Source organism: Brachypodium distachyon, chromosome 4, assembly GCF_000005505.3.
Source record: "Brachypodium distachyon strain Bd21 chromosome 4, Brachypodium_distachyon_v3.0, whole genome shotgun sequence".
NCBI classification, from domain to species: Eukaryota; Viridiplantae; Streptophyta; class Magnoliopsida; order Poales; family Poaceae; genus Brachypodium; species Brachypodium distachyon.
This window is the reverse complement of record NC_016134.3, coordinates 23,537,786-23,562,936: the sequence shown is the minus strand read 5'-3', so window position 1 is coordinate 23,562,936 and position 25,151 is coordinate 23,537,786. Positions and strand designations below refer to the sequence as shown.

The window sequence follows — 25,151 nt, the reverse complement described above, 5'->3', positions numbered from 1 at the left end:
TTCATGTCATATAAACCACATATCAATGAAGTAATTTTTTGTCAAAGTCTTATGTTAGCGGAACTTAATATGTCTTATATTATGAAACAAGTACTTAGATGTCACAACTCACAAGATTCAAAAGATTTTTTGAAAAACGTCGCAAGTACTAAATGTCACAAGAATGGTCTTTTGTCTGACCTCCAGATGTTACAAATACAACAAGCTAATCCTTCAACCTTAAACAAGGTATATATGTATCTTCAGGGGTGCATTCTTCAGAAAATACGACAATGGATAAACGATGCAAGTGAGCTAGTGTATAGCAGTAAAACATGCAGATTGAATTCTAGTGCTTCCATCCGTTGAGAAAACCTTCTGGAGTGTACGGCTCCAAAAATCCAATGAACTGCACATCATGTGGCAAGGAACAGTGACATGATTGCGCAACACACTGGAAATGTCACAAAACTCGAGTTTACAAGATCCCATTGCAAATACACATGATAGATCTAGATAATGGGAACTTATTAAAATGAAGTAACATATAAAACCGGGATCTAGTTTTAAAAATCTCACCAGAACAAACATAATGGTGAAAACAGATTTTGATTTGCATGCTCCATTTGAGAGCATCAGCTTTTTGGATGGGATTTGTGCTCAGAATTTGAATAGGGCCTGGTTTCTTGTGACCTTTGCGGCATCTTACTGGATGACATAGCAGAAATGACATGACAATGCATAATCTACAATATAAATTGATTATGCAAGTTGAAAACAAATTTGTCATGTATGTGGTTTTCAGTTCATGTTAAATTTGATACCATGGTGATATTCACGTATTAGCAGCGTAGGTTTTCATATGTGATTTGTAAGCACATGCATAAGACAGAAAGGGCAAACTATGAGTAATTTGTTGACACTGCATAAAATTGACCAACGGCCTATGATACAGCTTGAGTAAACAATAATAAAAGAACTATGCGGCAATCTGAGGTGCATCATTTGTTACATCAGACTGGATCCGAAATGAGCAACAAAATAACAAAATTGTACATGTACCTTCAAACCATTATGAGACCATCTGGCACCGTAACCTTCACGGACACGGATTTCAAAAACAGGCCCACAGGGCTGAGTTACATGAACATTCATCCAACAACAGTCGCTTAGCAAACAGTGAATGACTTCAGATGCCAGTTGATTCTTGTTCAGATCTGAAGATAAATAATTCAACTACAGATACCATCATTGCAGTCTCCAACTAGATGAATTTTAAGCTGGAACATATCTTTACCGCTTCCATGGAGGCTGCCCCACCAACCATCACTACTCCTGTGAACATGTTTGGCCAGTGCCCTTGCAGCATCAGTTAAAGAACAACCTTTCACCTCCATTACAATAAGACACCACCAATCTTAGGTGCAAGAGAAAATTTACAAAGTGGTAGCTCTGTAATTTTTAAGAGCAGCAAGATGTTTCGATGGGATAACATGCCAATAGAATTGGAAGGTAGTCGTAAGAGATGAACTTACAGTTGGTTGGTGTAGTTTCATACAAGATGATATCAGTACGGATCTTGGAGGAGGAACTCCATCCGGAACTGTTCCTGCTGTGTTTGCCAGACCGAGGAGTCTACCTAATCCATCATAACCTAATCGCTGGAAAATAACAGGAGGTAAGTGGGAGAAGCACAGAACCAGCTCCTTGAAGTACTACAAGTGCCCATATATGATTATTCGACATAACATCAACTGATGGAACTAAATAGTATTTGTTGATAGACAGAACATGAATCAATACAAATATTACTGGTTACGAATGACCCATTATGCTGTAACAAAATGTTCATCAAAACTCCTAGCTACAAAGTTTACGATTACCAGCTAAGTGGCAGGCGTGGCTTGTTCTCAGTACATAAGAAATGACTTCTAGTGTTATTCAGTGTATTTACAAAAGCACATAAATATGAATTAGAGACACCAGCCTTTTATATTAAAAAAGCAGAAATAAAAAATCTATGTCGTAATTCAATATCAAATATTCTGGCAACAGTGCAAACAGAAATGTTGAACCAAATGGGAAAGAGTGCCACTCACAGCAAGAAGCCCTGTCATAGTTTCATAAGGTTGTCTTGCTGGCTTTGAAACAGATATTGCCAAGACTCCACTAGAGTTTTCCTTTTCCTCTGTGTAGAATTTCCTATATACTTTAACACCTGTATATGCAGATAATTCAATCCATTGTACTCTGATCCTTACAACTGCACATCTAACCTTTATATATGATAAAAAATCATCATATGAGCAACAAAGAGCATTCATTGATACAAACATGGGCTATGCCAGACATTATGTAATTAAGAAATGTGGACCCACCCACATATCACAAGACCTCAGTCTCCTCTTTTTCCTTTTTCTTTTTTGCACAATGAAGTCTGAAGATTGAACAGCTAGCATGCATAACATGCACCCTTGGAACTGAATTAAATTATATTAACTATATTTCCTGCAAGCCAACAACAATCAGTGCATCATGGATTCCGGCCCAGGTTGCAGGCTTGTGTTGCAGAACATTATGGACCGCCTATCCAACACGCAGAAATGGCCAAATATCACGAAACGAACGGCTCCTAGGGTGCCTGGTTTTAGTGACCTAAATATGTACAAGGCAGTACGGCAGTTACATTAATATCACCACCAGCTGCTGTCTACACATGTTACAATTGCGGACTGTGTTACATATAGACGCTGTTATATACTTATATCAGTCAAGATTTACACAAAAATATTGTACAGACTGGAAAGCCAGGGGATAACAAGTGCAAAAATAAGCTATGCATCGTGATAAGTAAAGATATTAGTTCTTGAAAGGATTAACTCATGGATGACTCAAGGTACAGACTCCATGAGAATTAATGAAGTTTCGGAACACAATACAAGTAAAACTGAGATGATATAAAACTAATTACCATCTTCAATTGATAAAATGCCAGGAAGAACATTTGAGATCATCTCTTCTTGCAGCATCTCCAAGAATGAACTGTATTTTCTAACTGCCTGAAAATAAAAATAAACATTGGGGATATCCGACTCTAGAATTAAAAATTAGTAAAATGAATTTGTGCATGTCAACAAAGACTATTTGATCAATTATATACTACGAATCATAAAACTGAAGCACATATTTTAAAATGGCACCAATAATAGAATTTCCTATTGGATGCCTATGTCTGGAATAATTTCAATGATCATTTGAATTGCTAAGAGATAAGAGAATATTACTTGATCCATCAACCAGTATTGCAACAACAAAATGAGAAATCAACGGCGAATATAATAAGGTTACCTCAACTTCAAGCAAAAGGCATTTATTGAAGAGCAACCAAGAACCTTGTGTAATACTGGGACAAAATGGCAACAAAACAAGATTAAATGAATAACTTACACGTTGAGCATACAAAATTACTATCGATAAGAAAACATGCAGAAGTGCTCATAGAATAAGCACGCTTATAATAATTTTTTATTGCAACGACACTATAAGGCTTCCAAGTAGCAAGGCCTACACCATGTCAAATAATTCTACAAGCAACAAATCTCACAGTACATATTGGAGTGGACAAGCATTCAAGAAATTAAGAAACGCTACTTGGGTCCACAAATTATTGGAACATATGTTGTATCCTCAAGCTTTTAACTGAAATGGGAATATGGAAGGCCCAGAAATAGAGGGGGGCATATTGGGTGCACTGGCACCATGAGGTAAATTCGTCAAAAATTCTGAAAAAAACAGAAGGATAAACCAGGATATGAATAGCAGTACCAAATTCAAATATGAGGTGAAGAGTATCATGTTGATACTATTCACGGTCTGATTTGTCAAAAAAAAAAACTTGAGCTGTGAATCGAATCTGGATCTGAATTTTGAGACATGGTAGATGCATGTTGTATGAATACCGTCAACTTTTTCAGAACTTTTTGGATGGCTAAGTAGAGAGCGACTGCAGTAGCTAGTACATCTGAAGGTGCAAGTGCACCCTAATGTCTCCGACATAGAGTAACCTGAATATATGCTAACACCTAAATAGAACAATAAAATTATAAATTTATAATAGTTCCCGCCTTCATAATGTAACTCAGATAGATGTTCCAAGTTGAGCTTTGACAATAAGGTTGTAATGTTTTTACAACATATTTCCACATAGAAATTTAGTCTTCTGAATTTAAAATCAGATGTGCTTACCGGTTGTAATTACCGGCTGCTAATCTCCCTTCAACATTCTTGGTTCCAGCTGCAGGAGCACAAGATTGAAGTTAGAAAATGTAGTTGACCAAAAAGAATACATACAAGTTAATGCCCTGCAGCTTTATCCTGAACCATTCAAACCTGATGAAAGTGGAGAAGGGATTAAGGCATTATTCAAGTGAAATTCATAATTTCAAGATGAAATGCAGATCCTTTATTATGCAAATTGCACCCAGATAAAATCACCAAAATTAGCATATTAAAGAAAGAAGTAACGACTAGTATACACATAAGGAAAGGAAAAAAAATGTGAATATCAGCTTGATGATAGCTATACTGAACCACGAGAAAAAGATTCAGAGTTACCACTGAGTTGAGTGAAGTATGGTTCTTGAACATGTAGCACAAACTCCACTCCATCATACATCTAGTCAATACAGATGACAGTAATGAGCAACAAGCATACAGATTGCAAGAAAGGATTTTGACGTATCCCACTGGTATCCAATTTATTTACTTTTTCTGGAAATGGAAAATCCTCCAACATGTATGGGGTATGCATCCAAACGTTCCATGTAAATTGGCAGTATTCACCCCTGATACAGCAGTTTTTGGGTGTATCGATGCTTTCTGTATTTTAAGAAAACTGTGTTCTGAAATCTCCAAATAATTGGCCAAAAAATACACGTGAACACGTGGGAATACACTACTAACTTGGAGAAATCACGAAAAAGTATTTTCATTTGCAAATTGCACAAAGAACAAGAAATAATCAAAATTATTTGGACACCTCATTTGTGTTTGCACAGCTCAGAGAAATGAAGAGATTTTCATGGAAATTTGGATCACTACGTTATAATAAAGCAACTTGTAGATGTGTTTTTTTATTTGAATGCAAAACAAAAATATTGGCCCATTGTAGTAGCACTGTAGAACCTATTGCAATTTCCTTTGCTAGGTGTGCTATTTACAGAAAATAGGGAATGCTGTACACTTTCTCTTCATTAAATTTGGTACTCTGTCCAGGACACTGCCCCCAAAAGAGACAATGTGCATATATACAGGACTATAGTGCAAACCATTATTCCTTTATCTTTACCCCCATAAAGATCACAATTGTTGGTCGCGGGTTGTTAAGCTTTGGGCCAGGCCACAGTACAATATTCTTCTTAAATATGCAGTATATTTTTAGTTTCTAGCATGCTTATTGTTCTAGTAATCATAATAATTCATAACCAACACATGCTAAAAATTTACCATCCTAAATGTCTTAAAGACTGCAGCAAACACATTGTTAACTCGTTGAAACTTGAAAATCGTTCAACCATGAACCCATAATTCTTTCTTTTTCCAAGCTTTTAAAAGTCTAAGACTTTTTTTAAGGAAAAAGTTTAAGACTTTGAGAAGATGATTATTGCTCCTACAATCTTTTCGGCTCCAATTTTGTTTCTGTGACTACTAATGGACCGAATCACCTAAAATTAAAACAAAAGTGATTAAAAGAGAGGAAGAAAGCAAAGCGGAGAGACATTACCCGCTTCAACTCGGCACCCTTCTCTAGAAGGACCGCCTCCCACTCCCTATCCCTCTCACGCGGCCCGTCCTCTTCCGCAGGAATCCTAAACGCCCCCGACCCAACTGGGGGTTCTGGGAGCTGCCCCTCCTCGATGCACCCGGCAAGCTCCGCCGCCAGTTTCTCGCACAAGTCGTCGTCGAGGAGGCGCGAGCAGTAGGAGGGGGACAGGGGGAGGGCGGGATCCGGGGCGGTAAGATGGGAGGAGAGGACGAAGCGGAGTAGCTCGCCGAGAGCGGACGAGAGGGGAACGGTGCCCACGCCCGGCGACGTCGGCGAGGAAAGGTGTTCGGTGGTCGTCATTTTGCTTGTGCCGAGTTGGAAGTTTGAAACAGACAGAGGTTACTCTGTAAACTGAATGCTGAAGGCACATCTGTACAGATAAAATAGACAGTAACAGATTTCACTACATTATGATAATGGCAACAAACACTTCGAAGCATTTAGTTAAAAAAATAATACTACTTGAAGCACTTCAGGCAAAATTTCTAAAGTGACATCTGTCTATCTTACAACTGAGTAGTTCATGACAAGCATATGTCCCTATTACATGACATGAACTGAAAATACACTTGAATCATTTAGTTTAAAAAAAATACTTGAAGCATCAAGACTGTAAGAAAAACACCTAAAGTATATTATGAGCGAGGGCGGAGGACCGCCGTACCTTGATTTTTGCCTCAATTACGAATTGGGGAAGATTAAGGAGATGCAACGGGAAGCTAAAGGACGGATCTGTTCGTGGGGTGATGGGAGGAGAAACGGTCGGGAACGAGAGAATTGAAGGGGAGATAGATACCTGCGGTGGAGGCGCTCGCACGAGGAGGAAGACGAGCGATGGAGCGAGGGGGCTGGGGCGCTCAGCAGCGGGACGGGGAGGGAGGGGGTGGCGTCGCTCGTTCGAGGAGGAAGACGAGCGACGAGGTTGGGCTGTCGGGGCGCTCGGCAGCGAGATGGGCCAAGGGAGGGAAGGTTGCCAAGCAAAGTAAATAAAAGGAAATATTATGCTGTCCTGTTTTCATCAGTGTGAAGCCCTAGCCGCCAGAGAAAAAAAAATCCTGTTAGGAAAACCACGGATCAACATCTGACATCGTTTTAGTACCTTCTTTGTAAGGTTTTTGTGTGTTCTTGGCAGCGGCGGCCTAACGGTGGATGCGACGACGCTTGGATTAATGGTCTCTCGGCTCCATCCCCATTCTGGCGTGGCTATCATGATCTACTCCATGGAGTTTGTGGATCTCACGGCTCGTAAATTCGTGATTTTGATCATCATTATCATCGGTTTGGCTATGATTTAATGGTTCGACAACCTGTCTTGCGAGGGGTGTGTCCCCGGCCACCGCACGTTCAACGATCTTAAGCTCTCACCCGCTGGGGTAGGAGGCTCATGTGGCTCAGCAAAACCTATAAGGTTAGTCCAGCTTATGCAGGTTTGGTCTTCTACTGTTTCGTCACCAGAGATTTGGAGAAATATCAAAATGCGATCGGCGTGGCTAGAGAACTTGGCTTCAAAGACTTTTATGTAACTTTTGGTTTATCCAAAATCTTTGTTGTCATCTTAATTTTTCGATCACCTGTATTTTGTTCGTTGAATAAATAAAGTAAGATTGTTGTTCTTGAAAAACAAAAGCAAAGCAAAAAAAAGTGAGAGATAAATGAGCTGAGAGCTCCCACCTTAGGCCTAGCTGAGAAAAAGTAGTTTAATAATTTATGTGATGTCCAAAAATTTGTGGCTAGCTGATACAGTCTGGCCGAAAATAGGTGGTTCTGTTGGCAAATTAGCAAAAACTGTGAGCTAGCCAGACAAGGCCCCCAAAAACCGTGTGAAAGATCGAGTATGTCTTCAAGAGAGGGGGGGGGGGTGAATTGAAGATTATCAAATTTTACTTCAAATTAAAACAGATTCTTCAAACATGATGAAACAAGTGAAGACAGAAAGCAATCCTGAGTCTTAGCAGAGTTACAACAGCGGAATACAATGAAGAAAAATAGTAACTGAAGACAGTTCAGAACAGTTCAAACTGAAGCAAACAGTTAATGAAGGCTAAAGATAAATAGGTGAGGAAAGGTATCACCTGGACACAGAGACACGATGATTTGTTTCCCGAAGTTCAGATTGTTGGCTCTCCGTTGAGGGGGTTGAATCACACAAGATTCGCGGACACACAAGTCCACCCAAACCTCCTGAGCTAAGACCAAATTCTCGCCCAGTTACTCGAGATAGATCTTTCTTCGCAGAGGCGATCTTCAGGCCTTCACAGACTGTTTGAGGCAAATCACACTTTGATTGCTCTTCAACGACGCCTAGCCGTCTAGGTGCTGCCAAACACCAAGAGTAACAAGTTCTTCAACGTTCGGCTAGGAGGGGGAAATCATTTTCTTCAGCTCAGCTTAGCTCTAAGATTTTTCTTCACAAAATCGTTTTCGAGATCTCCACCGAATGATAGAGGGGGTCGGCCGCTTATATAGCCGGCCCGAAAAAACTAGCCGTTACCGACAGTTGGACCCCACTGAAGTATTGAGACACCATCGGTCTCGAGACACCTACGGTCTCCATCTTCCACCGAAGACATTTTTCTTCAACTGCCAACGGTCATCGTAACAAATAGTTTGACTGGTCAGACCAAAAAACAACACCACGTTTTTTCAAACATTTTTGAATTCAAACTCCTTTTGAAAACAAAGCAAGTCTTCAGTCTGAAGAAACTGATCCAGGAACATTCGAGCTCTTCTTCACACATGAAGACAGCGAATCTCGAAGCAACCTAGACTCAACTTTCTTCAGAACGAAGACACACAATTTTTATCCTAAGTTGAGCATGAGGAAAAAGAATTCTTCACAACCAGCTTACCGCTTGGAACCCCTCTTAATAGTATGGCTTGTCCTATACTCAAAATGAAGACAATTCTTCACAGAAATTCTAGGAAACATCTTTAGCCTACCCGTAAGCCTTGATGCTTCAAGCCTTCTTCCTATCTTCAATTTTGAGGGATCACCAACGCCGGTTGGAACTCTTCATCCATGTGACTAAGCATCTGAAACACTCAATTTGCACATTAGTCCCTTAACCAATTTGTCATGAATCATCAAAACCCATACGGGGGCACATGATTTGCTTTCAATCTCCCCCTTTTTGGTGATTGATGACAACACTTGGTTAAAGCTTCACAGATGAATAATGAAGAGTGTAAGTTTTAGGGTTCCAAGCTATATGAAGACTCCCCCTGAATGTGTGTACTATTCAAATAATGTTACTAGGTAATGAAGTAAAACAGATGCACAGTGACTTATGATGCATGAGGAACTAAAATGCATGAAGAATGAAATTGATTACAGGCATCCAGAATTCTCATGCAAGAGGCAATGTTAAGTTTAAGTCACACAAAATAGTTCAAAGTCTTCAGACGCGGAACGAAAGTCTTCAAAAATAATGAACGAGAAAACCCCTTGAAGAACTCCCTCTAAAACTAACCCAAAACTCCCCCTAAATCTTCTCCCCCTTTGGCATCAAGACATCAAAAAGGGAAAAGGCACTAAGCTGGAGGCGGAGGTGAAGACGCAGCTGCAGGTGAAGCCAGTAGTGGAGTAGAAGTCGCTGCAGTGTCTTCAACATCTTCGGGAGAATAGCCATCAGAGACTTGCAGGGTTGCTTCAGGAAATACATCAGAAGGTGCAGGGGCTTTAGCTGGTACAACTTGAGTAAGCTTTTGAAGAACCAACCGAAGAATGTCTTCAATTCTCTTTTCTGAAGCACGGCGATCTTCTTCTATCTTCTGTTCTCGTTCCAACCTTAACTTTTCAGCTTCATCAAATTTCTTCTCCAGGAGAATCAAATGGGTCTTCAATGAATCTTCAGAGGTAGAAGAATTCGTATTGGTGTCCAAAGGCATTGTTTTTGCATTAAATCTATTGAAAAATTGAATGTTAAAAAAATGTTATAAGAATTTAAAAATACAAACAAACACATTAAAATACAGTAAACACATTAAAATACAATTTGCAATTATAAAATATAAATATTAAATGTTATATGTCTGTTATACGAATCGTCCTATCTAAACATTTTTTTTGTTATTCGCCTATGATTATGAGTATCAGGATTTGAACTCTGTTGGTGGAGTCATGCACTCACAATTCCACCACTACAACAAGAGGTGTTTCTCATATTGGGATATCCTGTTTGACTCAGTACTGTATTCTTCTTGTGCAGATACAGGAGTTGATGAGCTCATCTGGGATATCTCTTTTGCAATCCACACGACGGTAATTCATCTCTCGTGGCTTGGAAGCAACTCCAATAGATAGATCCAACATCTCCTTCAACTGGGATATTTCGTCTGAGAAGAGGAATCATTACTTGTCCTCCACCTCGATTTCCTATAATAAATTTCTTTTGAACCGAATAAAAATTTAATTAGTAAAAATGAAGACTCGTTTCAAGCATTTGGCAAATTTGAAAGGATTTAATACAAGATGCAACTATTGCTGCATAGCTGCATATGCATTACAAAGTATTAACAGTGAGTTTTTTTTACGGTACCCCACATAAGTATGAACCGTCCAGTTTTGTCAATCCAAGGGCCAATATGATATGGTACTCGTATATAATTCTTTCGAAGTACCATCTCTAAAATCAGTGGAGTACCTTGATGATAGAGGTAACATTGTAATCAAGAAATTGGTTAATATTTTTCTCGTAAATATACTCTTTGATTCCACCGATATGAACCCTAATCCCCTAATTGACTAGTGTGGCGACAGGGAGGGGGCGGCACTGCGCCAGAGAGGGCGGCCGGTGAGTCGCCGGAGCAGAGCCAACTCCCGTCATTTATCAAGTCGTTTACGCAAGCATCTCTCAGGGCACTCTGTTATCTTTCCAAGATCCGCCTTCGGCTTTCCACAGTGAATATTACGAGTGCGCATATGATTCCGGCAACGAGATCTACACCGGACTCCGAGGCCTACAACGCCGGAATGCAGCGCCCGCGCCCGTCTTTCTTGTGGCGAGATTGATCCCAATTCCCAATACATTCATTAACATATCTGTTGTAGAATTCGATGGGAGAGAAAATATATATGAGTAGAATCTCAATTCCGAATACACGTGAAGCCAACCTACATGCGTTTTCAATTCACGGACAAATTGCAGAACATGTAGAGCTGACGAACGAACCGGAGAAAACGGAGGGCGGGAGGATGGATGAGGAGATGGCGCCATGCAATAGAGAGGAGGGCGATGCTATACAGGCGACTGCAAGAGCTAGGCGTGCGGCAGCAAAATGGATCGGGCTAGCGGCGGTGCCGCCACTGTGATTGCTCTGAATTAACCAGGCGAACGAGATAGGAAGAAGAACATCTTTTTCTTTCTCTCTCGTAAAATGACTAAAATGCCCTTCATAATGGACGGCTATATCAGTTTGGCACTCCGCTCTGTGTTTTTGTGTTGTTCACCGCAAATGATGCTGCAACTGCTAATGAACAGATCGGTTGCTCTACGATATTTAGACTTGATTATAGGGTTGGTTTACTAGAATCCGATACTTGCGAATGAGTACATTGGATTGGCTTCCCTCATCTCAAGAAAGGAGATGTTAGATGTGGCATGTTTTTTTCCTATTGGCCCATTTATGTCCCAGCTGGACTTTTTTTGAAGAAATTGTTTGCCTTGTTTACAAGCTAAACTTACTTGTGTGCCGTTTGCATGCGAGTTTACGATATAATGCCAATCTAATGATTTTTTCGCACCGTACTAGTAAGGTATAAGACTTCGATTTGATCTTTCATTTATTGTTTTGTCATGTTCCTTTCTACTTGACTTATTTTAGATGGATCATTTGTTTCTTGAGGAATTCACATGTGTTTTTGTAAAAACCGGCAACTCTGGGCTCTTTCCAAGATGTGAGCTATAATCTTGCTAGAGCTATGATACATATCTACACACAAGACCACAAGGGGACCCCTAGCCAATGTCACCCCCCTTCTCCACAATTGATATTCTGGATTGCTATGATTTCACGAGCAGACATCTGACAGGGAGATAAAATTCTTGACAGGCCTAACTTCATGGGTACACAATGTGAACACAGGAGGAATGGAATAGGATGCAGCCCAAAGGTGACTTCAACTAGAGAACTTCCATGGTTTCCTTTTGGCAGATTTTTGTGTGTGTGTTCACTAGAAAAGTAATTTTGAAAAGTGGAAATTAATACATTATGTTTTCTTGTTTTGTATCAATGTAAGGGTCTTTAACTTCAACATGATTTTTTTTCGATCTATTCACTAGAAAAGTAATTTAGAAGTGTTTTGAAGCTACTTGAAGTGTGTTAAGTGGAATAATTTTGACAGATTGTATACTACAATCAATTTTGTAAGGAAGGAAATTCTTTTGTACACAGTGGTTTATGTATTAAGAATGAGCATGCTTCAAACACAACGATGTTTTCTTCCATGGGAAATATATAATGTTGTAGTAAAATAAAACTCTTATATGGGCCGGGCCGTAAATCCTAGGTGGCGATGATTAGGTCAACATTTTTCTACATGGATCAAGATGCCAACATGGCGTGGTCAATCCTACATGGCAATAATCAAGACAAGTCAACAAGTTAAATCTCTCATGTCATGGTCAAATGGTGGAATGAGTTTGAGTAGGAGGCAATAAAGGTGTAGGATGAGGCTTTTGGTCCATGGTGGACCATGGACCAACCCCTAGTTTCCCACTTGGTGCACACCAAAGTTATGGACCAAGGAGCTACTTTTACCAGTTTGCCCTCACTTTTTTCTCTCCCTCAAAAGTAGTCATGGTCTTTTGTCATGTACCCTATTTTATAAATACCCCCCATGGGGGCATGTACCATTCACTCTCAACTTGAATAAACTCAAAAAGAGAGGGCTAGAGTGCTCCCTCTAAGGTTCGCTCTCGAGCTCCGCTTTCAACTAAAAGTCGACCAGCCTCCAGGAATCCTTTTAGGGGACTCTAGTTTCGAGGCTCCGCACTAATCTTGGTTAGCACGGGATCGAAGGAGAAGGGGTTGGGTTAGAGTTCCGAGGGTATCCTAACCTCGATACTTGGAAAGACGCGTTTGGTTCAAGTACGAGGCAGCCCCGACGAATCTCTCGCTAAAGATGTCTTGAGAAAATCCGCTCGGCCCAAGCACTTGGCTAACAACCCTCTCGAAGCCTTTCCTAACATAGGACTAAGTCATACCCGCAGGGTCGACTGATCTATTCAAAAAATATCGATTTGTCAACTTCTCAAAGTATACGGCGACATTCGCTATAAGACCGGCGTACACACAGTACTTTTATACACGCACTTGTGCCATCGAGCATTGGCAACCCTTACTCTAATTGTTGTCAAGAACAACAACATATAATATTGTAGATTTGTTAAGCAACGAAAACCATATAACATGAATGTATATTTTAGGAACTGAAGTTGAAGAAAATCACCCACATGTCTTTTTTAAAATGCCTATGATGATAGAACATAGCTGATACATTGCTGATCATCCAGGAGCTTATATTTGAATTTTTCAGTTTATCCTCGCAAAGGACATGATGTCTCCAAAGTTATCATCCCAAACAAAATCATGTAAGCTGCCTAAGGCCTAAATATCCTTTTTTTTTCTTTGTTGATATGCATGCTGGATGGGCAAACCTAAATGTACTAGCAGATTCAAGCTACTAAAATGCTGATTAAGTTTGTTGGTTGCAAAGCAAATAAATGACTCGTAATGGTCATACCAAAATTTTGGGTCTGAACCAAAGTACCAAACACACCCATAGCCTTATGTTTCGGGGTGCTTAGAGCATCTCCGGCCGGCCCCCCTAAAGGCCCCCCTAAACGGGCTTGGGGGGCACCGACGAGTAAAATCCGACTCAGCCGGCCTCTCCAAATTGTTTTTTTAGCTGGCGCGGCAAAAAAAAATTAGCCGGCGCTCCGAGGCCGAACCCAACCCACGGGGAGCGAGCGAGGGCGCCGGCGAAGCGTTTTATGGTGCGGGCCCTCTTTGTCGGCGCCTCTCACCGGCTTCTGCATTAATCGCCACCGGCTTCGCCTCGGCTTCCCAGGCGAGTAATGGCGGTCACCGGGTCAAACCGCCATCCTGTCCCGTCAGCTTCCACGCGGCGCGTCCCCACGCATTCCCAACGCCTGTTTCTCGCCGTGTTCACACCCCCGGTGGGTTAACTTCGGCACCCATTAAAGGCAGCACCGGCCCAGAAAGCTCGCCCCTCGCCAACCTCGCCCTCCTCTTTGCCCCCATCTCCTCCTAGCCATGGCCGACAACTGGCAAGACCGCCACTGGCTCCGCCTCGATGAGGCCAAGGTGTTGGTGCGGGCCGGCTATCCCGCGCCGCCGGACTGCCGCCTTCCCCACGGATGGGTGCTCAGCCGGGGTGGCAGGCCCGTGCCACCGCCGCCGACGGGAGCACGCCGGTGAGAGAGGATTGCCGAGCACTTCTTCCGCAACCTAACGCCGCAGGAGCAGGCAATGCCGGAGTGGGACCGCCACACCGGCAGCGCCTGGACGACCTTCTTCGAGAAGGAGTGCGGCCGGCGAGTCCACGATCTTCCGCACCCGACGGTGCAGAACAACATCGCGGGCCGCCACGCATTCTGGCAGCAGCCAGGGCGATCCCTCGATGCCGTCCTGGCCCACATTGCTGCCGGCAACGAGCCGAGGCTCGACGGCGAGGCTCCTCCTCCACCAGGGCCGGCCGGACGCCACCACTACTTGGGCGGTGGCACCAGGCTCCTCTTCGGCTTCCTTGGCGGCGCGCACGCTGTTGCTCCGGCTCATCCTCTTTCCGAGCACGGCGGGCCGCGTCGCCTCCGCGCGGCCACCTCCGCCTCGTTCGGCCGAAGCCAGAGCCGGAGTGGACGCAGAAACCGGACTACGAGCAGGCCGCCGTCCCGCACCGTCGCGACGACGACCCGAAAGAATTTCAGGGTCAGCGCGCCGTCAAGCGTGCCAGCGAGGAGGCGTAACGGCAGTGACTCCTGGGCTACACGGCCTCCGACGCCGAAGTCCAGGCGTGGCTTGACTACGAGGCGACGTTGTTGGAGATATGCCCTAGAGGCAATCCTGTGATGATGTTATTTCCTATGTATTCATGAGTTATTGTTATTGTCCTTGAACATCATCACTGATATGTATCAATAAATACGTGATTTGTTTGTGAGACTATGTATTCTATGATGTTGTTCTAATGGTCCCTAGTCATTGAGGTTATGCGGACACATAACCTAGACTAGCAATGTGAATCAGTATGATGGCTATGTTTCACAAGTCATAGGGCAAGGTGTTGCCGACTGATAGCATGAACTCGACAATGAGATTGTTGAGTCGGCCAGACCCGCACTGAGACACAACGAGATGATTGTCATTTGTTAGTCTCAAGTACGATGTATATGCCAGTCCTAGACCTGAGGTCATCGCATGAGCTTGGGATGTGAAGCGGCCTACTTAGGGGTTGCCAAACACTACTCCGTAACTGGGTGGTTATAAAGGTAGCTTTCGGGTTTGCTGAGAAGCATGCTGTGAGTCATGGTTGATCAAGATGGGATTTGCCCCTCCTGTTCGGAGAGATATCTCTGGGCCCTCTCGAGTGATCAGATTCGGAAAGCATGGCCATGCGACTTGGGTTAAGTGTTAACCCGTTCGGGAATCTGTATCACAGGAACGAGAAGAGAGTCGAGCTATCCACAAGGATGACAAGCACTTGCCTTGAACTCGACACACATATCGTGAGGCAAAAGGAACGTTGCATATGACACATTGTATGGTTCGTCAATATACCTTGTGGTTACTCGGGAGTTGGCACATGCTCCTAGGTGCCGCTACCAAGTATCGACTTGAGTCGGTGCCAGTGGATGAGTAAGGTGTTACTCGGACCCGCATCCGAGCTCGTAGTCGTGTCGGTCTGACCGTGAACCTGTAGGGTCGCACGCTTAAGGGGATAGGACCGAATTGGATCGGATCCAACTCGTATCAGGCTTAGACTCCTAACGGGCCTCAAGTGTTGAAGCCCACCAGGGAGGTCTATATAAATGGAGGAGGCATACCTGGTTAGGGTTACACCAATCCAAACGCGAGTTAGACTCGGCCGTCACACCTCCACGCCCAAAGCCTTGCGATCGGATCTAGCAGTCCGCCGCACGGAGTTCCTCCCTGTACGTGTGGATACCTCGGAGGCGCTGCACCTGCGGTGCTTGGACGAACTTTTCGTGGGATCGGCGAGGAGGAGCAGGCTGTTCGACTACTCGGCATCGACGCGCTACATCGACTCTACTTCCGCTACGGGTCTGCGCGTCTAGTGGTAATCTCGTGATCCATTATCTACAGCATTGATCCGGGCGAAAGCGGTAGAAATTTTATTTTGTGCTAGCGTAGCGTACCGCGTTCCCCAACAGACGTGTGAGGCGGTGAAGAAGGAGCGCTGGTGAAGCACGAGCCGGGCGTCATCGTCCTCGACGTTGACAACAACGACAGCGGCTTCGACTTTGACTCCAACAGTAGCTTGGGCAGCGGCGCCTCCTAGCTAGATGACTAGGCTAGGGTTTGATTTCGTTTTTATTTTATTTTATAAATTATCGCAAATTTCAATGAAATGTCGCCTAATTTGAATAAATTTTGCCAACTTCAATGAATTTTAAATGGCGCCTCAATTTACTATCGGGGTCCGGCTGGGACGCAGCCGGCTCGCAAATTATTCTTTGTGCCGGCACCCCCCTCCCTCCCCCCCCCCCCCCATATGGCCAAATAATGTGGCAGGCCGGACGCCATATTGGGGGGACGGATGAAGTGGCTAGGGAGTGCTCATGCACTGTTAGGATCCTTAGGGTGCACACCCAAAAATAGTAAGTCAGATTCCCTCCTTTCTAAAAACGGAAAGTTTTATTTCCTCACAATCGCATCAGCTCCGGAGTTCTGATCCCGCACCAGCGTTCCTTGTCCCCGCGGGTGGACCACGGTAGCCTTCAAAATCAGGCTCACGCGAAGCAAGTAAAATGGCTGGCAGGCAAAAGTTGCCTTCTTTTATCCCTCCCCCGATTACATCCTCTTGTCTAGGGGCTCGTTTCTTACTTCTCCCCCTTCTTACCTCCCTGTTCCTACTTGAAGCAACTCTTGATCCAGTTAAAAAAGAAGGTGCCCCAAAAGGATTTGCAGAAGGTATTGAAAAAGCGAAAAGGCACTTCTCTAAACAAAACCTAATCCAAGTTACTTATGCTTTGTTTTGGCACCCAATTTCTGCAGGAAAACACACAAATCATCATGTCTAGAAAACAAATGTGGCATGGATCCATACTCCTAAACCCCATAAAATGACATATGGGCCAAGCAACAACTGGCCATGCTCCTAGTATTTATGTTCACAGAGAAATTTGTGTCAGCAAAAGAAAACTATGAGAAAATTAAGTGTTGCAAACCCTTTGATGGGCAAATAAACTATGCATACTATGATGCTTCAATATGTTCACTACAAAACCAAAAAGAAATTTCTGGACTATCCATCCACCCTCCTCCTTTTACAAGTAAAACATCAACATGTTCCTACAAGCTACAAAGAACAAACAGTACTGCATATTGTGGACTAGGTGGCCACATGTTGTGCCCCCACTACTTTGTTCCTTAGCAAAAAAAAAAACAGCTAAAAACACACATACTATGCATTAATATGAACATTGTTCCTTGCTGTGTAGTCCAACTTCTGATTTTTCTTCCTATGACTCCCATCATCTATACAAAATCCTTGGCGAAAACACCTGTAATTAAGAAGATGTAATTTACAAAATAGTTGTCACACATTGCTAGCAACACCTAGTCGCTAATTTGCCTAACCAGTCATGCAAAAGAAAAAAAAGGCGATGTAATGAAAAAAAAGATGAAAGCTCCTGGTCTCTAATTTTCCATGCAATACCTGTCCAGAAAACGGTTCAGTCCGTCGAAAGGCAACTTGTAATCCATAAAAAAGAGCAGTGAAGCAACTACTAGTCAATAATATGCCTAATAAGTCATGCACCTTCTATAAAAATTAAATCGATTAGCGAAGGCAACTTATAGTCCGAAAAAAGAATGAGTGAAGCAACTACTAATCTATAGTTTGCCTAACCAGTCATGTAACGGTTATTCAAAAAGAGCTCAGTTAGCTAAGGCAACTTATAATCCAAAAAATGGACAGCGAAGCAACTCATAGTCAATACTTTGCCTACCGTCGAAAGGCAACTTGTAATCCAAAAAATAGACAGTGAAGCAACTCATAGTCAATACTTTTCCTACCGTCGAAAGGCAACTTGTAATCCAAAAAAAAGAACAGTGAAGCAACGCCTAGTCAATAACTTGCCTAATCAGTCATGCAACTTCTATTAAAAAAGGTCGATTAGCGAAGGCAACTTATAATCCAGAAAGAAGAATGAGTGAGGAAACTACTAGTCGATAGTTTGCCTAACAAGTCATGTAACGGCTATTCAAAAAGAGCTCAATTAGCTAAGGCAACTTATAATCCAAAACGTGCATAGTGGGGGAAACTCCTAGTTGATTATTTGCCCAATCATCCATGCAAGTGATATTCAAAAAATAGTTCGATTAGCTAACGCAGCTTATAATCCAAAACATGGAAGGTGGAGCAACTTCTAGTCGATTATTTGCCTATAATCAATCCTGGGACTGTTATTCAAAAAATTGTTCAATTAGCAAACGCAACATATAACCCAAAAAATGAACAGTGAAGCAACTCGTAGTCAATAGTTTGCCTAATTCTTGCAATTAGAGGTGACTTTGGGTCTGCAAACTCATGCGACTTTTGGTACTTCTCAGTTTGGTGAGATTAGTATAAGTACAAGCCTGTGAGTTGTATGAATCTGTGAGACATTATCATCATCATCGTGATTGTAATTATTTTGTAATTTGGAATCATCGGTGCCTGAAGGAAATGCTAGTGCATATGGTGTCTCAGATGACAGGCATATGAATTTGATATACATGTATCACTGTATATGTTTCAGATTATAAATACATCAATATGTAAGCACCAGTGCCTCTACGAGCCATATGATAAATGTATATGTGTCGGTGTGTGAGATATATATAATAGAAACTCTATTAGATACCTAGGGTGAAGAATACCTATGGTCGTTCTGACTAGCCGGACGACCGGACCAACCTGGCCACCCGACTGAGCGAGGCGCCCCAGCGACGTAATTTTTTAAAATAAATTATGATGGGAGACGGGGGGCGGTTTCTCCCGAGCTGCTCCCGCGTGCCCACCTCTCCACTCGTTTTCGGGTCCAGTCGATTTGGGTTCCCGTTGGCGAGTGGCGACCGCGACGAGTGTAGGCGGCGGGTTCTGTCGGATTTCTGCTGGAATTTCAGCGAGGCGAGGCGGCGACGGCTGTGCCGTGGCGTTCGTCGGCGACGGAAGGGGCGAGGAGCAGCTTACCTCGAGGTCGGTTCTGATTTCGACGGCGTGACCGTCCACACGGACCAGCAGCCCCGAGCCCTTGATATCCACCGGCGGCAGTGGCCGCCCCTCTCTCTCCCTCCCTCCCTCAGGCCAAGAGCATACGGGCGAAGATGCTTCCTCTCTCTCTCTCTCTCCCTCCCCTGATATCCATTCGGTTCTGATTCTCTCAACCACCTCCGGCGAAGCCGACTCTCCCTCCACTTCACCCTGGTCGGCGGCGGCTTCGCACGGCTCGACCGTCGAGGGGCCCTCCCGCACAGCACGACCTCCGACCTCCCTGAGCCAGTGCCTTGCTGCCAATCAAGAGCTCCATGATTAATTTTCTGAGACGAATTTTACTGCACTGCTAGCTAACTTTGCAACAATTTGCACAGCCGCAGGTCCTCATCTTCCCTCCACCATGTGTTCGACGAGATGCACGCCCGCCCGCCCTCATCTACTGTTAAGATGAGAAACACCTGTTCATGTCTGTTACCTGTTCGGCGGAATGCCTGTGAGAGATGTGTTTATCAAGCAAGTTTCCTTTAGTTCTTGCAAAAATTAAAATGAAGTTGATTTTATTTACACTTTTCATTTTCGATTTGATTTACCTTCGCGCAAGCAGCTCCCAGATGAGGAAGAGTACTAAGCTTTATCAGATTAGTATCATCTTCTTTGTGCAAGCAAAAGAAGTTTTCTAGAGATTTCAATTCTGACCATACCATATACTTTCATTGCAGTTTATTAATTTTTACCCCTCTGATGTTATCAGTTCATTCTTGACTGTTTCTACATTGAAAGGGGCATGTAAAATCTGAATGCAGTACTGTTTTTCGCCCAAAATATCAGGATTCGGTGCAGTTTTGGCTAGAATAGAAGTGCCAGACATCTACAATTTTGAAAGATGATATATGCAGTTGTTTTCTCATCAGGATTCGGTGCAGTTTCGGTGGGAGAAGGGAGCAGTGGAGTTTCATTTCATGCCATTAGGAAATCAGGAGGCTGGGGTGATATAACCAAGGTGCAAATGGATCCATTGTTGTTGCTGCTTCTGCTGGGAAAAAACAAATTCAGGCTATTGACGCCTTGCGAAGCTATTGCACCTAAACTTGTTATCTAGCTGGCAAATGAGCTTGCTGTAAAACAAAATAGTTGACAAATGAGCTTGCTGTCAAAAAAATAGTTGGCAGTTGAGCCTGGCGTTCACACGCCTATGAGATTTTCTCCTGCTTTACTCGTTATGCTTCTTGTTTCTGCCTTTAGTCTCGTATAAGCTTGAATTTTTACCCCTCTGATGTTTTTTCTAGAGGTTTTTATTCTGACGATACCATGTACTTTCCTTGCAGGTTCTTAAATTGGATCCACTAGTTCAGCGGATTTTCGTTGTTGCTCGTCAAAGATCTTCTAGGTATCTAAATTCGTAGACTAATCTCCCACTCGTTTTATGATTCTGTCTGAAAGGGATAAATTCTTGCATGCACTTAATTCCAAGGTGTTGTTGTATGAGCAGGATCTAGCTTTCTTTAGTATCCACTAATTCGTTTGGATTCCTGATAAATATGAGGAAGATGTCATAGAGAACAGGATAAATATGGCAACAGCCATCGTTCCTTACCTTTTTTTCTGCAGAATTTTTTGCTAAAGCCAATCTCCTTTGTGGTAGATTCGTGTAGCCCTTATTCTGCTGACCATGGCACTCATTGTTAGTATAAATTTGCTGATTTCGAAGTTGTTCTACGACGCCCTGAGAAGTTCGCTTCTCCATGATCTAATCGTCGTCTCACAAGTAGAAACAACAAATGCTTTAATTGTGCATATTGCTCGCTAGGTCTCTCCCTCCAAATCTCTCTGACTCCCTCCATCTCTCCAATGTAGTTCTGTGTGCTGAGGTCATTAATGCCTTCTACAAGGCTCGTGCTCAGGTCTATATTTATAATGCCGTATTGTTTTCTGTTATTTTACATCTACTTGGAGCAAGTTTCTCATTCTGCTTTTGTAGCATAAGTTTCTTGATCTTCTGTTTTTTTAAGGTCGTCCAAAATCCTTCTAATAGGAACTCTTACAAAACCTTAATAGAATGTGGTGTTTGCAGGAAATGGAAATTAGAGAGATGGATTTAAAGGCAAAGGTTGACGAGTTAGCAAGGAGCAACAGGCTACTCAACATAAAGCATCGGCAACTACTTCTGAAGCTACTGGAAATGCTCTGCTAGAAGTTGAATCATTTTATTGATCTCAAGTTGAAAGACTTGGAAGAGAAGGGAGAGTTGGTATGACATTTCGTAGTATCTTTTGTGGATCTAGAACACATATTCAATTGTTGGTGACTATTTCCCCTTACACAGAACAGAAATTATTGAAAGACAAAGTGCAAAGCTTGGAGAAAGTATGGTCATTGGTTCAAGAAGAATCTTTGAAAAATCCGAGCCCTGGTACATTTCTCCATGCATATTAACCTTTTTATTCACTAATCGTACTTTCTTCATCTTTAGTTGCAGAAGTATAGGCAGCATAGATTGATGCAGTGCCAATGATAATTAGTCTGGTGGTTCTCTTTACTTCTTAAACAGCTAATTAATCAATGTAGTAGTTTGTATCTTTAAACAGCTAGTGTGAAATATGAAGTCATTAGTATAATTACACGTATTGTGAACATTCAGCAGTTTGCTTCCCTAAAACATTGAATTCCTCGTTTTGTCTTTAGTACATGCAAGTTTACTGAATGCATACTGACTGAATGTACAGGAACATTTTTTTATTGCCTGTAGTACATGATGGTCCGTGTAGTACATGATGAACTGACATTTCAAAATTGTTTAAATTTACTTACCTTGATTTCTCCTTTTAGCCTCACAAGGTGTGCACTACATAAGGTTTACACAAGGTTCAAAGTCAGGCAAATTTTTGCAAGAACCCAGTTCAGCTTCAGTACAAACAGCAATGACCCATGTGCCACGCCAAGGCAGGCCCCAGCAGCCACCAAGGGGATTGTTAGACTTCAAGCTTGCCGGCAGTGTGTTCACGAGTGTGGTGTGCATCTTCTTCAGGAGCACTCTGCATAGTTAGTCTCAAGATGCATATACCTCTTTGTTTTGTTTTGCTTTCTGAACTTCGTGAAGTACTCACAAGCCCACCACATTTTACCTTTTGTAATTCATTCACGTTTTCTTTTATACAGTAGGAAAAACTTCCACGATATAAGAAATATTTGATACAATAAATATTTGATGTGATTTTAACAATCTAGCCATAATGTGTACAATCTGGTTGTATAATGTTAATTACGTCGGGCAATAATTTACCCAGTTCACCGGTCAGCTCGATTTCGTGCGCAGCAACGGCGGATCGTGGGGCTTAATCGTGCGGCAACTGCATCTAACATAAATTTACGTCGGACAAACGAAATCGTATAGTTAGCCGTGAGTATAGTATTCTGAAGGTGCATGCAACATAAATTATGAAGGTGCATGTAACATAAATTACTTCACATGCAAATGTAAAAAAAATCAAAATTCCAAATGTCAGAAGCTGCATGGGACGTAAACTTATGTTGCATGCAAACAAGCTCACCGCACGGGCGTGCGCTCGATGCCTGAAACCCCATGTAACTTTACGTCACATGCAAGGAAACTGAGGGGTGGAAGCACGCTCGGACGCTAGGTTGGGTGCCCCAGGGAGTCAAATAGCGCGACCATATATATATATATATATATATATATATATGAATCTGTGAGATATATGTTCCTCTCAGTAATACTCATTTTGTAATCTACTAATTTGCTTGCTGGATATTGATGCTAGCGAAAATCAATGTCGAATATTGATTTCTGTTCCAATCATTTATGGTCATTCTGTAACCTGTAATCTGCTAACTGATACTAGTGAATATTTATGCTAACTAATGCTGGCTGAAACTGTTGTACTGCTAATTGGTGCTTGCCAAAACTCTACAGTTAACTGATGCTGGCATCACTGGAAGAGAGCAAGGCCAATTCCTTCGCTAACTGATGCTAAATGATATTGCAGTTAGCATCAGTTCTCTAGTGCTAACTAATGATAATTGCAAGCTAACCCTAGAAACCCAAAATTGCTTATCCCGTCCAATTAAACTAGTCTGATTTTAGAAGGCTTTGCCTAGTAGGCTAATATGCATTTGCGGTCTCTCATCCGATGCAACAACTGCAAAGAAGCAAAAACAAAACACCTTGCGAACACACAATAGAACTCTCTGTTGCAAAAATATACAGAAAAAAGGATGTATATCATCTCATCTAAAACCTTGTAGGCCCTCTGTATCATCACCAATATGAACCGTGTTAGCTCATTATTGAACTGTGTTTGGGATGCAACATTATGAAGTAGGAAAACAACACTTAGGCTGGGCAACACATCTCAAACAAGCAGGCCCTAGCCACCTAGACGCGTGACATTAGTTTTGGGTTAGTTCTGTAACATCTACACCCATATATAGGACCCATATATAGGCTCTAAACCATCTGCAGCCCCCTTGTAGTAGGCCCTAACCAATCTACAAAAGAGTCACACAAAAAGCACACAGCCAGAAAGTGAAGTTCCCTCAACACAACATAAGTCAATCCTTATCCAACTCCTGAATGAAGCAACTTATTAGGACTAGTACGACTTGTTATCACAAAAAGTTGCTCACAAATAAAAAGGAAAAAAGGATACGCACAAACATGCCTAACAAAACAGGTTACGTGTTAAAATTGCACGAACAGAGGATGAAGTTTCCATAGGTAAAAAGCAACTACAAAAACTAATCTAGTTTTTCGCTTAGGTTAAAAATTGCATGACCATGGGATTCACAGAAAACAATTCTCTCTGTCATTTCTCTACTGCAAAAATGGACGAACAACAATCCTAGAAAATAAACAGAAAATTGCTTCTAGAACCTTAACCTAACCATAAACAACCCATTGGACACAACTTACATCAACCAAAACCAACTAAAATGCTTGACGATCAGGTTGCATGTAACATGCCAATCATGAACAGAACAAAGCATGGACAAAAGAATAGTACAGCTATCAGTTACCTATGCAAAAGCCATTGGTAAAACACATCTGATATGCTACTAAACCTAGAACACTAGGCTAAAATATAATGAAACAAATTTCAATTTCCTGATTAGATTCAGCAACAAAAGGCAATGTTAGAGCGCCTAGAAGCAACAGATCTATGGATCATCATAGTACATGCGCATCGTGTTGCTTGGATGAGGAACTGCAGAGGAAAACGGCCCGAAAAATAGGGGACAAACGAGGAAGGACAGAGGTGACCTGACCGAGGAAACTCTCTAGATGCGAAGCCCGTAGTCGATTCAACCCACCAGTGGTCAAATGCGGCGACCCCCGTGAAGTCGATGCGCCCGTGGTGGTCGAGGTGACTCGCAGAGATGCTTTTGGGTAGTAGAACATGGATCAACGGTGCAGTCGCCTCCGCGTAGCCCCCACGAACTCCCCCCCGCGACATGCAAGAGGAACCGCGCCCTCCAGCTTCGCCGCAAAATTTCGCACCTTCCGCCAGTTCAGCAAGCAACCCCCGCCACCACACGCCTCCGCCGAATACACAACTCCAGGCACTGGATAGGACCGACCGCGCGGTTCCACTGCTCCAAGGCGAATACCCCGGCCGGAATCGCTGCTGGAATCGGAGGAGAGAGAGAGAGAGAAACAAGGAGGCGAGGGAGACCTTCAGGTCGGGGGAGGCGATGGGGATGAGGAATGAGGAAGAGACAAAGGCACTGGCTGACACATGGGGTCCACTACAGAGCACCAACGAATCTCAAAGGGCTGCTGTCTTAAGAGGATCGCGCGTGCTCCAGGGTGAATCGGACGATGGAGAAGCCTGTGCGCCTTCTGTTCTCAATTAGTGCATATGCACT

General features: G+C 42.8%; 1 protein-coding gene and 2 long non-coding RNA genes across 11 annotated transcripts; 1 reads left to right on the top strand and 2 right to left on the bottom strand.

Moving 5' to 3' along the window:
• Nucleotides 1-94: 94 nt before the first annotated feature.
• LOC100838225 lies at nucleotides 95-6,162 on the bottom strand. 5 transcript variants are annotated; one of them, XM_010239469.3, is made up of 10 exons: nucleotides 5,762-6,162; nucleotides 4,594-4,654; nucleotides 4,225-4,273; nucleotides 3,328-3,382; nucleotides 2,951-3,038; nucleotides 2,079-2,197; nucleotides 1,515-1,640; nucleotides 1,277-1,370; nucleotides 1,042-1,196; nucleotides 95-433 (listed from the first exon to the last, which is right to left on the bottom strand). In XM_010239469.3, exons 1-10 carry the CDS (start codon nucleotides 6,101-6,103, stop codon nucleotides 329-331), a joined length of 1,194 nt encoding a protein of 397 aa, XP_010237771.1. In that variant the 5' UTR covers nucleotides 6,104-6,162; the 3' UTR covers nucleotides 95-328. The 5 variants fall into 5 exon arrangements, with proteins under 5 accessions (XP_010237771.1, XP_003577624.1, XP_024319363.1 ...); XM_003577576.4 differs by having other exon boundaries at nucleotides 95-388; nucleotides 5,762-6,161; XM_024463595.1 differs by lacking the exon at nucleotides 95-433 and adding an exon at nucleotides 670-687 and having other exon boundaries at nucleotides 5,762-6,161.
• A 4,316-nt stretch (nucleotides 6,163-10,478) lies between these two features.
• LOC112268877 lies at nucleotides 10,479-11,145 on the bottom strand. The gene is made up of 2 exons (XR_002960367.1): nucleotides 10,975-11,145; nucleotides 10,479-10,844 (listed from the first exon to the last, which is right to left on the bottom strand). It is a non-coding gene; the product is annotated as an uncharacterized LOC112268877 (long non-coding RNA).
• An 8,438-nt stretch (nucleotides 11,146-19,583) lies between these two features.
• Nucleotides 19,584-25,026, top strand: LOC104584568. 5 transcript variants are annotated; one of them, XR_732338.3, is made up of 5 exons: nucleotides 19,584-19,734; nucleotides 20,180-20,268; nucleotides 20,594-20,655; nucleotides 21,340-21,678; nucleotides 22,095-25,026. It is a non-coding gene; the product is annotated as an uncharacterized LOC104584568 (long non-coding RNA). The 5 variants fall into 5 exon arrangements; XR_002960127.1 differs by having other exon boundaries at nucleotides 19,584-20,268; nucleotides 21,340-21,516; nucleotides 21,597-21,678; XR_002960126.1 differs by having other exon boundaries at nucleotides 19,584-20,268; nucleotides 21,340-21,516; nucleotides 21,592-21,678.
• Nucleotides 25,027-25,151: the final 125 nt, after the last annotated feature.